At 32.0% G+C, this 11346-nt stretch overlaps 2 protein-coding genes across 2 annotated transcripts; one reads left to right on the top strand and one right to left on the bottom strand.

Moving 5' to 3' along the window:
- Nucleotides 1–414: 414 nt before the first annotated feature.
- Nucleotides 415–3542, top strand: LOC133794032 (uncharacterized). The gene is made up of 3 exons (XM_062231211.1): nucleotides 415–1913; nucleotides 2112–2620; nucleotides 2795–3542. The coding sequence occupies exons 1-3, from the start codon at nucleotides 569–571 to the stop codon at nucleotides 3251–3253; spliced, it is 2313 nt and encodes a 770-aa protein (XP_062087195.1). The 5' UTR covers nucleotides 415–568; the 3' UTR covers nucleotides 3254–3542.
- A 322-nt stretch (nucleotides 3543–3864) lies between these two features.
- LOC133798356 (uncharacterized) lies at nucleotides 3865–5564 on the bottom strand. The gene is made up of 2 exons (XM_062236609.1): nucleotides 4539–5564; nucleotides 3865–4433 (listed from the first exon to the last, which is right to left on the bottom strand). Exons 1-2 carry the CDS (start codon nucleotides 5057–5059, stop codon nucleotides 4214–4216), a joined length of 741 nt encoding a protein of 246 aa, XP_062092593.1. The 5' UTR covers nucleotides 5060–5564; the 3' UTR covers nucleotides 3865–4213.
- Between the last annotated feature and the right edge of the window lie 5782 nt (nucleotides 5565–11346).

The raw sequence follows: 11346 nt of genomic DNA, 5'->3' as shown, positions 1-11346 counted from the left end.
ACATTACGACAACCAGTTACTTGGAATAACATGCAATAAATTCAACTCAAATGTTTCAGTACGGTATGCAATTACAGATTAAGGGAACCAGTTACCTTCCCACTGGTTTTTCTACATTCATTAACCAAAAAAAAAATAGGCAAGAAACAAGAACTCTGAAAAATTATTTGATGTATCTGGGAAGATTTACTACAAAAACAATCAGTAACAATAGGGTAACCAGTTACCCTGAAAAACAGAAAATAAATAAAACTAAGAGGAAATTACAACTATATAAAACTAAGGGTAAAAATAAGCAATATATGATTCATTATTAAGGTAACCAGTTACCCTGCAAAAAAAAAAAAACAAACAATGTGTAAAACTAAGTGTAACAAGTTACCCTGCAAACAACAATCAATATATATAACTAATTTGAAAAACATAAAATATATAAAACTAAGTGTGACCAGTTACCCTACAAAAGCTAAATGCTTCAGGATAATATGTGATTAAATATTAAGTTAACCAGTTACCTAGCCCATTTAGAACCAACTAACTGCTTAAAAAATTGCCAAATTTTACAGATATGGACAATATTACTTCTTTGGTTCAATATGGAGGCAATTGGAATGAAAACAACGAGTACCAAGGATACACAATGTCTGGGATATTAATACCACCAAATTGTTCTCTTGACAACTTGGTGAATCTGATAAAAAAGGAGATAAAGGAAAAAACAGCAACTATTGAAGTTTCTTATCAAGTAGAAAAAGGAACACCACCAATGAAGGTTGTAACAGACAATTCAGTGTTGTTCTTCCTGGAAATAAAGAAAAAAGTTGCTACTAAAATAACAGACTTACCATTGTGTGTCACTATAATTCAAGAATCAAACAATGAAAATGACCTTCTTCTACTAGCAAATCAGAAAGCTACAGCAGAAGAAATGGAGGTGGGGACATTATTAATGCAAGCAAATCAAGCTTCCATCAATGAACAAATGTTACTTGAAGAAGGAATGTCAAGCACAACAAATGAGGGCATAAATGTGTCATACATACCCCATTTTGCTGAAGAAGTAGCTGATTTCATAATTGAGGACAATACAAAAAGAAAAAAGAAGTTGGATGAAATCCACCTAGTAATATCTGATTACAGAGTGAACACAATAGAGCAAGGACAAATTTACAAGGATAAGAACACAGTCAAATCAGCCCTTAGCTACTATGCAATGCTGCATAACTTCCAGTTCAAAACAAAAAGATCAGAACCTAGAGAGTACCTAGTTACTTGCGCAGATGAAAAATGCAACTGGTTGGTGAGAGCATCTAAGTACAGAAATCAACATTTATTCAAGGTACGGAAATGCAATCCAAATCACACTTGCTCTGTTGAAATTGTTTTGGAAGACCATAGGCAAGCAAAAAGCATCGTAGTTGGGGAATTAATAAAGAATAAGTACAAGTCAATCAAAAGAAATTACACTCCAAATGACATCATGAATGATATGAATGATGACTTTGGAGTAACTATGGGATACACAAAAGCATGGAGATCAAGAGAGAAAGCTTTGCGTCTAGTAAGAGGGAACCCCGATGATTCATATCAGAAGTTGCCAATATATCTTTACATGTTGAAAAAAGCAAATCCAGGAACAATAACACACCTACTCACAGACAAGGAAGATAGATTCAAATACCTATACATAGCTTTCTCTAACTCAATCAAGGGTTGGAGATACTTGAGGCCTATAATTGTTGTTGATGGAACTTTTTTGAAAAATGCACATGGTGGTACCCTGTTTTCAGCATCAACGTTAGATTCAAACAACAACATTTTCGTGTTGGCTTTTGGAATAGCAGACTCCGAAAATGATAACTCATGGCTATGGTTCTTCTCCAAACTGCGAGAAACCTATGGAGAACCCGAAGGTATGATAGCTTCAACGATATATTCTTGTTTACAAACAAACAGGAACATTTTACCAAAACAAAATACACAAATACATGCTATTTCTTTTAGAATATGACCAAAGTAACTGGTTACCTTCACTTAAAAAAATAAAAAATAAAAAAATTGAAAAATACTTGGTTTTTGTTTTTTTATATTAAAATATGTGTACTACACAGGATTGGCTATAGTTTCTGACAGACATAAGAGCATAGACAATGCAGTACATATGGTGTACCCAAATGCTTTCCATGGAGCTTGCATGTTTCACTTACTCAATAATTTGAAAGGCAAGTATGGGAGCCATGGAGAAGAACTACAAATGAAATTCATTGCAGCAGCAAAAGCATACACACAGACAGAATGTGAAAACTACATGAAAGGCCTTGATAGAATTGATAGACGCATTAGGCCCTATTTAGAAAAAGCCAAGTATGAAACTTGGGCAAGATCATACTCGCCAACAAAAAGATACACCATGATGACATCCAACATCGCAGAATCACTCAACGCTGCACTAAAAGCTGCAAGAAATCTCCCCATTGATATATTGGTTGAATGCCTTAGAAGTTTGGTTCAAAAGTGGGTTTGGAACAACTCAAATAATGCAAATGGAACATTCACAAAAGTCTCTACAGCAACAGAAAATGAATTGAGACATGACATTGTTTCAAAAATGAAGTATGAGGTATGCAACTAAACATATTCTTACAAATCCTTATACTGTCAATTGATGGTAACCAGTTACCTTCCATAAGAACATGAAATTTTTTTTACACAGAAGCATAACTAGTTACTTTAAATCTTAAGTCTACTTAAAATGTTTATTATCTGATTCTAATTCATGACAAACTATTTTTAGGTCTTGCCTTTCAACACAATAGAATACCAAGTTCGTGATCAAAAGGGGATAAATTTCACAGTAAATATACATAATAGAACATGCACTTGCAATAGGTTCCAAGAAGATGAAATACCTTGTGGCCATGCAGTAGCTGTCATTGCAAAAAGAAACTTGAGTGTCTATGATTATTGTGCAAAATTCTACAGAACAGAAACGTTGAAAGCATTGTATCAAGAAAATGTTCATCCTTTGCCCCATAAAGATGAATGGAATCTCCCACAACACTTGGACATACTAGTGCTGCCTCCAAATTCAACAATCCCTGCAGGAAGACCAAGAAAGAAACGAATAAGATCAAGAGGGGAAAATAACGTAATAATCACCTGTGGGAAATGTGCACAACCAGGACATAACAGGAAGACTTGCAGGAATCCTCCATTTCAGAAGCCAAATAAACAGAAAAAGCCAAAGACATAGATTCACATTCTACAGAAAAACAAACCTTTCATAGCTTTCCTCATTGAAAGAGATACTTTCATATTCATCAAGTATCATTCAGAATTTTAATAAGATTGTTTCAAAATAAAACACATTGATTGGTTATGCAAACTTATAAAATCCTTTCAAAATAATTTCTTGGATTTGTTTGCTATCATTTTTCAATGCTACAATCACTAACAACAAAAACAACGATATAGGTAACTGGTTACCCTGAAGTTTCAATACAAGGTAAATTACCCCACTATAACAATCTCAAAGCCAAAAAAAAAAGAAAAAAAGAATTAAACCCTTTACTTTCTTCTATCACAAACTCGTCTATATATAATATTAAAGTTACTTTAATATTAATATAATAAACTGGTTGCATAACTATTAAAAAAAGACAAGCTTAGGGGGAAAAAAAAAAACACTTAAGTAACCAGTTACCCTCGGTATATTATGAAACAAACAGCCTGAGTACCTAGTTACCCTCCAATATCACCATTAAAATTAGTTAAACAAACCAACTAGGAATTAGTTTCCCTCAAATTATTCCATAAAACAGTGGAAAAAAATACAAAAACAAACAGAAAAATAGCTACCTGATTTAAAGGGTTATCTAAAATATATATTAATAAATGTAATTAACAAACAACAAACCAATGGGGAAAAAATTAAAAAGAAAACAATTAAGTAACCAGTTACCCTTGGTATGTTAGAAAATAAACAACCTGGGTACCTGGTTACCCTCTAAATTATTCTTCCAAAAAGCTAACAGCAAAAGAATTAACAAAACGATATACTAATATGTATATATAAAATGACCTTAAGAATCCCAATGTTTTACATAAGAAGAAAATTAAAAAAGCTAACTGTTAAACTAGAAATTGATTCACCATTTAATTACAGTTGTAGAAAAGATTAAAAAACCAAAAGAAATATAATATCACTAAAAGCCTATGCAGCAATTTTCATTCTTTTCTGTCTCCTCTCCAGAAGCTTCTCAGTGAACTCATCGCTAGTTAAGTATCCCTCAAGTTCTTTGTTCTTTCCATGATAGTACAAGCTGACAGCAATGTCTTTACGAAGGAGGCGAACATCAATATTTTTAGGCATCTCATTCTCCTTCCCAAGAATTATTTGCTCAGCAAAATAAGTACAGAACACACCACAATCACTGCATAATAGAAAAAAGAAAAAGAAAAAAAAAACAACTAAGAACATATAAACAAAACAGAACACAAAAGAAAAAAAAAAACTAAAATCAAATAAACAAACTAACCAATCAGTCTGTTGAGGAATGCCTTTAGCAATGCTCAACTTCAAAGCCTCATTCTCTACCACATCATACGGGCTAACATCAAGATGAATATCTTTACGAACATAGAAATCAATCATCTCCAGAAGAAGAGGAATCAAAACAGCAAATGCCTCAACGACAGGTAAAGTCTGATTTTCATGCTTTGCACCAGACATTGAATCATACACCGTAAGAGATCTCTGCTGTACATTAAAGTGCAACAAAATCCAGTGCATAAGACCATTCACATTAACAGGCATGACAACATCATCAAGCAAATTCCAATGAGTTGCACAAAACATGGATTCCCCCTTCATTATCTTCAAAGCAACGCATCTCTCATCTATTTTAAATGCGCCACTACCTTTTTTCTTAAAATCTTCATACATAAACACTATGTTTTGCCCAAAACAAGTGTCAGTCGTAGATACTCTTCTCTTCAAATCTGTAGACAATTTAACCTTTCTCCTCAAGTAATACATCATCACATCAATATGCTGCATAATAAATAAAATACATGATTATAAAATGATATGGGTAGAAACAAATCTACTATGATTTGGGTAACCAGTTACCCAATGAACTACAACAAAGCAAACAGTAAGGTAACTGGGTACCCAATAACATCATAATATATAACATAAAATAGATCACCAGACTTATTACCTTGTAAAAAAAAAAGAGAAAAAAAAAAGAACTCCAACATGAAAAACCAGATAAATTAAAAAAGCGAGAATCTCACCGATGAGTCAACGAATTGCCCAGAGAAATAAAGGCTATGAAACCAAGCCTTCTCAGAAATATGAACAAAAGTGAAATTAATTGGTGGCTCCACAGAATTATCATCATATTTTTTAAACCTGAAAAATACATTAAAAAACAAAATAAAAAGCTTAACAAATTAATCATACATATTACACATATAACAAACTTTAAAACAAATAATGGTTATACATACTTGTTCCTTTTCTTCAAACCATGATTAATCCAGGAATCAAACTCAGACAGTTGTTCTTTAGTGTGATAATCACCAAGGTCATTGGAAAAGGGACAAATATTATCCAATATCGTCCTCTTTCTTTTTTGTTTCACTCCAACTTCAGAAGATCCAAATTTTGTTAAGAAAGGAGATTTTACAACAGCGCTTGGCTTCGCTTGCCTTTTCCTTCCCAAAATCAGTCCAGTATCAACTGCTTGTGCATCATCATACTTCACAATTGACCACTTACTTTTATCCTCCAAAGAACTACTCTCTTTAAGTGGCCTCTCAACTGAATCATTAATAACTCTCCATATTGCATTAGACACATGAAATGTGGGAGTTTGAGGACTTGAGCATACACTTGAGTCAACCTTAATTGGCTCCTGAAAAAAGAAATAAAAATATACAACCAATACTACATTACAAACAAGAAAACACAGAGGAAAAAAACCAATTGCTTAAACAAAAAAAACGAAAATAAGATCTTACTTTAACAGTAGAAAAAAATTGTGAAGCAATCTGAACGGAATGCTCCAAATCAGCCCCCAACTCCTCACCAATATCAACATTTTGGTAACCCCCGGAGGAATGACCATAAAAAAAATCCTAAAAAATACAAAAACCAGCAATTTTTAAACAAAATAGAACCAAAATAGACATCATAAAAGGGAAACACACACCACAACAGAAACCAGTTACCTCCGAAGAAGCCTCAGCATGCATAGGATCTTCAAACTCTCCACCAACATTATGATTACCAGCTGCCATAGATGCCTTAATACCATCCAACAAAGATATAACAGAAGCAAAATCAGATGCAAAGGCTGCCTTCAATTCAGAAATTGCAATCAATATAGACTTCTGCGAATCTTGCACTTCAACCAATTTTGATTGAATGGCAATAAGATCCTGATGCATATCTGAGGAACTAGTAGCATCGTCATCGGGTGGATCTGTCGGCGAAAACTTGCTTTCAAAAGACAACCCTCTCAGAATAGGCAGTCTCAATTCTTCAGTAGTAGGCATTATGACATTAACATCATACTGCAAGAATCAATTTTTTTTTAAAAAAAACAGGCAACACAAAAATAAATGAGACAAAGTAACTAGTTACCCAACTATAAAACAAACATAATAAAAAATATAAAGAAAACGACAAAAAGAAAAGAAACATTGAAAAAATAAAACAATATCAATACCTCTTCCTCCAACAGAACGTTATCAACCAAATACTGATATGACACACTTCCCCTGCTTGTCCAATTCAGAATCCTTGGAAACAAACAATTAACCCGTCTACACAAAGCTTGAGAACAAGAGGGAATTGTCTCATATATCCATATAAGGAAAGCAATAGGGAAACCATAGCACTTATAACTATAGTTATCCAGTGATCCATCAGCTTTCCTAGGAACACAATCATACATGGCATTCCTATCTTTCAAAACTGCCCGCATCACACATCTAGTTCTTTGCCACAACACTTTCCCAAAAGCAAACTTCTTCATCTCAGCAAAATTGGAATCAACCATGGCAAAGAATGAGTTGTCAACGCGAGTCTCAGTTTGTGTCCCGAACAAAAAATTGGCTAACAAATGAACAATAGCCAACTTAACGACAACCTCGTCACCTTTCTTCTTCAAGTTTTTATCATTGAATGCACATGCAACCTCCTCTTTCCTAAGCTTTTCTTCCTTCCTGGGTTTACCTTCGTACAACGGAAAAAGAGATTTCCTAAGCCCTAAATCAGCCTCTTTGAACATCCCAAAGTCAACACTGCCCACACATTTCAAACCAGTAATCAGGGCAAACTCACTGATTGAGAACCTAACTAATGTGCCACCCAAGTTAAACCAAAACTCGGATTCTTCATTTTTTTGATAAACCTCCCGAAGCAAAACACTATGAAATAACTGTGCCTGAAATGTAATATCAGGCATATCCAAAAAGTGACCAAAAGGAGTTCTTCGAAACATTGCTTTTTGTTTCGAACTTAAAACTGCCTTAATCTCACTAATAACAGACGGCTTATTCCACTGTTGGACTTTACTTCCAAAACGCCTGTCAGGTTTAATTCTGAAATGCGCATCCTAAAAACAAACATGAGAATCAATTACACACTGATAACATAACAGTAAACAGAATAAAGAAACTATGAATAATATGAAGGGGGGAAAACAAACAAGGTAACTAGGTACCTATTATAAAATAACAGTAAACATAATAAAGAAACTATGAATAATATGAAGGGGGGAAAACAAACAAGGTAACTAGGTACCTATTATAAAACAATAAATGTAAACAACTAACTCGGTACCTAAAAATCCAACAAAAAAATATAAAAAATAAAATAAAAAGAAAAGTAGAAAACATACAGAAAAATGAAAAGCTAACATTAAACTAAACAAAAATTATACAATAAAATCAACACAAAAGAAACTAGGGACCACATGATAACACATTACAAGACACTAAAACTTAAGAAACATAATAATACGATTAAACCATAAAAAGTAAACAGGAACCACAGAAAGAAAAGCAAGGCCAAACACATATAAACTATTAACTTTAAAAAAAAAAAACACTAAACATCAACAACTAACAAGGAACCTAAAAAAGCCAAAAAAAAATAATAAAAAAAGAAACAGTAAGGGCATAACATAGATAACAGGGAAACTTAAAAACATTAAAATAACAACAAATGATAAAAGTAAATCAATTGAAAAAAACTAGGGACCACATGAGAACACATGACAAAAAAAACTAAACATAATCATACACTTAAACCATATCAAAGAAACAAAGCACCACAAACAGAAAACAATACCTCTAGAATGCACTTTGAACTTTGTTTTATATGTATGTTTTTCTAGTTACCTAGTTACTTTGAACTTTGTTAAATGTCGAACTGGACATGAATGAAATCAGTAGTATACGACAAGGAGTATGAGGAAGTTTTATCATTATTTAATTGACAAAACCACACACAAACACACATTAAGATATTTATATATATATATAAAAACATGCTCTAAACTTGAAGTTACAGCAAGTCAGAGCCAGTTTCATCATAATCTAATATAAAGATGAAGGCATATGATATTAATCATATATGTGGGAATTACAAATATCATATAAGATTTCCCTCAAGGGAAACATGCAGCAAAAAGGAAAAACATACAAATACACATAGGAAAAAACAAATCAAGGTAACTAGGTACCTTTACTCTACTCTGACGATCTTTCTTTGTCCCAGCAGCAGTTCTCTTGATCCTTGAAGAACCCTTAACTTGAGGGGAAGAACGCAAACCGCCATCAACACTTGTTGATGAAGAACCAACATTACCTCCCTTAAAAAACATAAACATAAATTCAAAAATTGAAAAAATAAACAATGAAAACAACATACAAATAATATTCGATTCCAACTCAAAAAAACAAAAATCAAACTAACAACCAAACCAAAACACTGAAAGAAACACGATACCTTAACGTTAGCTCCTGCATTGTCGGCAGGAACCGTCGGAGTTCGAGGAGATCGGCGCATTCCGACAACAATCAAGACAGTTCACCAAAATTTCTGAAAAATCCAGACGACCAAACTCCTAAACAACAACTACGATGACCGAAAACGACTCCAATCACACCAAAATACTCATCAACAAACCCCGAACACCAAACTCAAACCGCATGCAACCAACTGAAAAAAAAAAGAAATAACGCTCGGGAAACAAAGGGGAAACAACTGATCGGAAAAGGTAAAGTAAAAAAACTACCTATGTAAAATTTTAAAAAATTACATAAAATAAAATTACCTAACTACCCCTGGAATTAAAAAATTATCATTAGAAACAACATATGGCATAATAAAGACATCTTAACAAAAATATGGGAAAAAAAACCACAAAAGTGATAAAAAAGTATAAAAAGCCATACAAAAGTTAAGATGAAAAAAAAGCCATATTTTTGAAAATATCAATTAAAAGTCCATATAAAATGTAATTTCCACATAAAAAAAACAACTTTTAGCCCAATCAACACGTTTAACTTTTGTTTTTACACACATTTTATGATTTAATAAAAGTGTAAAACTTATCTTCTTAAGTTTAGAAAAAATATTTTCAATTTATTGTTTAAAAATATGAGACAAAACTCAATTTATTTATGTGTACTCTTGAGAAACAATCAATTATCCTTAACTTTTAATAATATAATCTATGTCTAACTCTCCAACAACAATCGCAACCAAATTCAAATACATCACATTCCAAATGCCAAATACAATAGTCCAATAATTCAAGATCGCACAACCAATCCAAGTTCAAATAACACACTCCAAACAAATCCAATCCAAAATAAAAAAAATAAAACAATATCGACTTATATATTTATACACAAAAAATATATGTACAATTATTTAGATTATTATATAAGCGAAAACAAGAATTACACCACAGTTTTCTTGCAAAGTTCTTCTAAATGTTATAACACTAAAAATATTCATAAGTTTTATGGTCCACTAAATATTATACATAAATAAATTTATATATATATATATAAAAATCAAGATATATATATATATATATTAACATATACGTATATAAATGCACACATCTTCACAACGAAACAAATTTAAAATTAGTTAACATCCTCTAAGAGATTTTTTCAAACACTTTCTGTGTTTTAGAAATAAAAGTTGAGTAAAATTAAATCAAGAAAGATAAATACATGTTGGAGGAAGACTGTGTTGGGTTTTATGTCCTTATAAAACCACATTTTTTAGGTAATTCATTCATTATCTATAAAGTAGTAGAAATCATTTTGTTGAATCAAATTGTGTTGTTTACATATTTTATTACATGATTAATTATTATTATTAGAAATGTTTATAAAATCCCGAACATATGTATAGTTACAATTATAGTGACTCGGTCATAGTGGATTATAATTGTAACTATATGTTCAAAAAAATATTTTTTCCTAAGATTAAATTAGTACACTGGATTTTTACTGATTCGGTAATCTATGATAAGATCTACTTACACATTTGGTGTGATGTATTATCCAAGACAATGGCCAAGTAGATAAAATTGGATGTATTTTGTTACATTGGACTGGACCAATATTGATTATTGATTAGATAAGTAAGTATCGTTATTATCTAATCTAATCATATCACAGCGTTGACCATAAGTCAATTCAATATTAATTTTGAGTGATTAATATTCTGTTAATTGTATTATTCAAGTATTTTGATTTGTTCGTTAGCAGCTTACCCTACGGACTAGCTCATACTTACATATTGGAGATTTTGTAGTATAATTGAGTGGGAGTATTTATCATAGACATGAAATCTATAGCTTCTGTATAAGAAGTGAAACAGTGATTTCCTTATAGCTTGATTCAAGTGTTAAATGATAGAGTACTCATTTGTGTAATTAAGTTTACGGAAATATCATTTACAAGGATCTTAGTGAGAGTTACGGATAAAATACCAATGAGGGGTAAAACGGTAATTTGCACTCATCTCATTAGTAGATCATCTATAGAGGTTTGAATGACGGTTATGGTTATAACAATGGATAACATATTTACATTTGGTGTAAAGCGTACTATGAATTCAAGAGTGCAATTTTCAGCCAATAGTGGAGTCACGAAGAATTAATAAGGTATGAATTTATATGTTATAAATAAACTCACAGTAAGTTATTGGAGCTTGGGTTCATGGATCCATTCTCCCCAAGTCATCTCTTATAAAAATGAACCTAGTAGTCTTGAATAATTAATTTAATTATTAATTATAACTAG

The sequence above is a fragment of the Humulus lupulus genome, chromosome 8, assembly GCF_963169125.1.
Source record: "Humulus lupulus chromosome 8, drHumLupu1.1, whole genome shotgun sequence".
Classification (NCBI taxonomy): domain Eukaryota; kingdom Viridiplantae; phylum Streptophyta; class Magnoliopsida; order Rosales; family Cannabaceae; genus Humulus; species Humulus lupulus.
This window is presented reverse-complemented; position numbering and strand designations above follow the sequence as displayed.

What these genes read in the sequence shown, in the direction of transcription:
- LOC133794032 (XM_062231211.1), top strand. Translation starts at nt 569, where the DNA reads ATGGACAATATTACTTCTTTGGTTCAATATGGAGGCAATTGGAATGAA. An exon ending in AACCTATGGAGAACCCGAAG is followed by an intron (nt 1,914 to 2,111) that starts GTATGATAGCTT and finishes TGTACTACACAG; the next exon opens with GATTGGCTATAGTTTCTGAC. An exon ending in TTTCAAAAATGAAGTATGAG is followed by an intron (nt 2,621 to 2,794) that starts GTATGCAACTAA and finishes AACTATTTTTAG; the next exon opens with GTCTTGCCTTTCAACACAAT.
- LOC133798356 (XM_062236609.1), bottom strand. Translation starts at nt 5,059, where the DNA reads ATGCAGCATATTGATGTGATGATGTATTACTTGAGGAGAAAGGTTAAA. An exon ending in ATTCCTCAACAGACTGATTG is followed by an intron (nt 4,434 to 4,538) that starts GTTAGTTTGTTT and finishes TCTATTATGCAG; the next exon opens with TGATTGTGGTGTGTTCTGTA.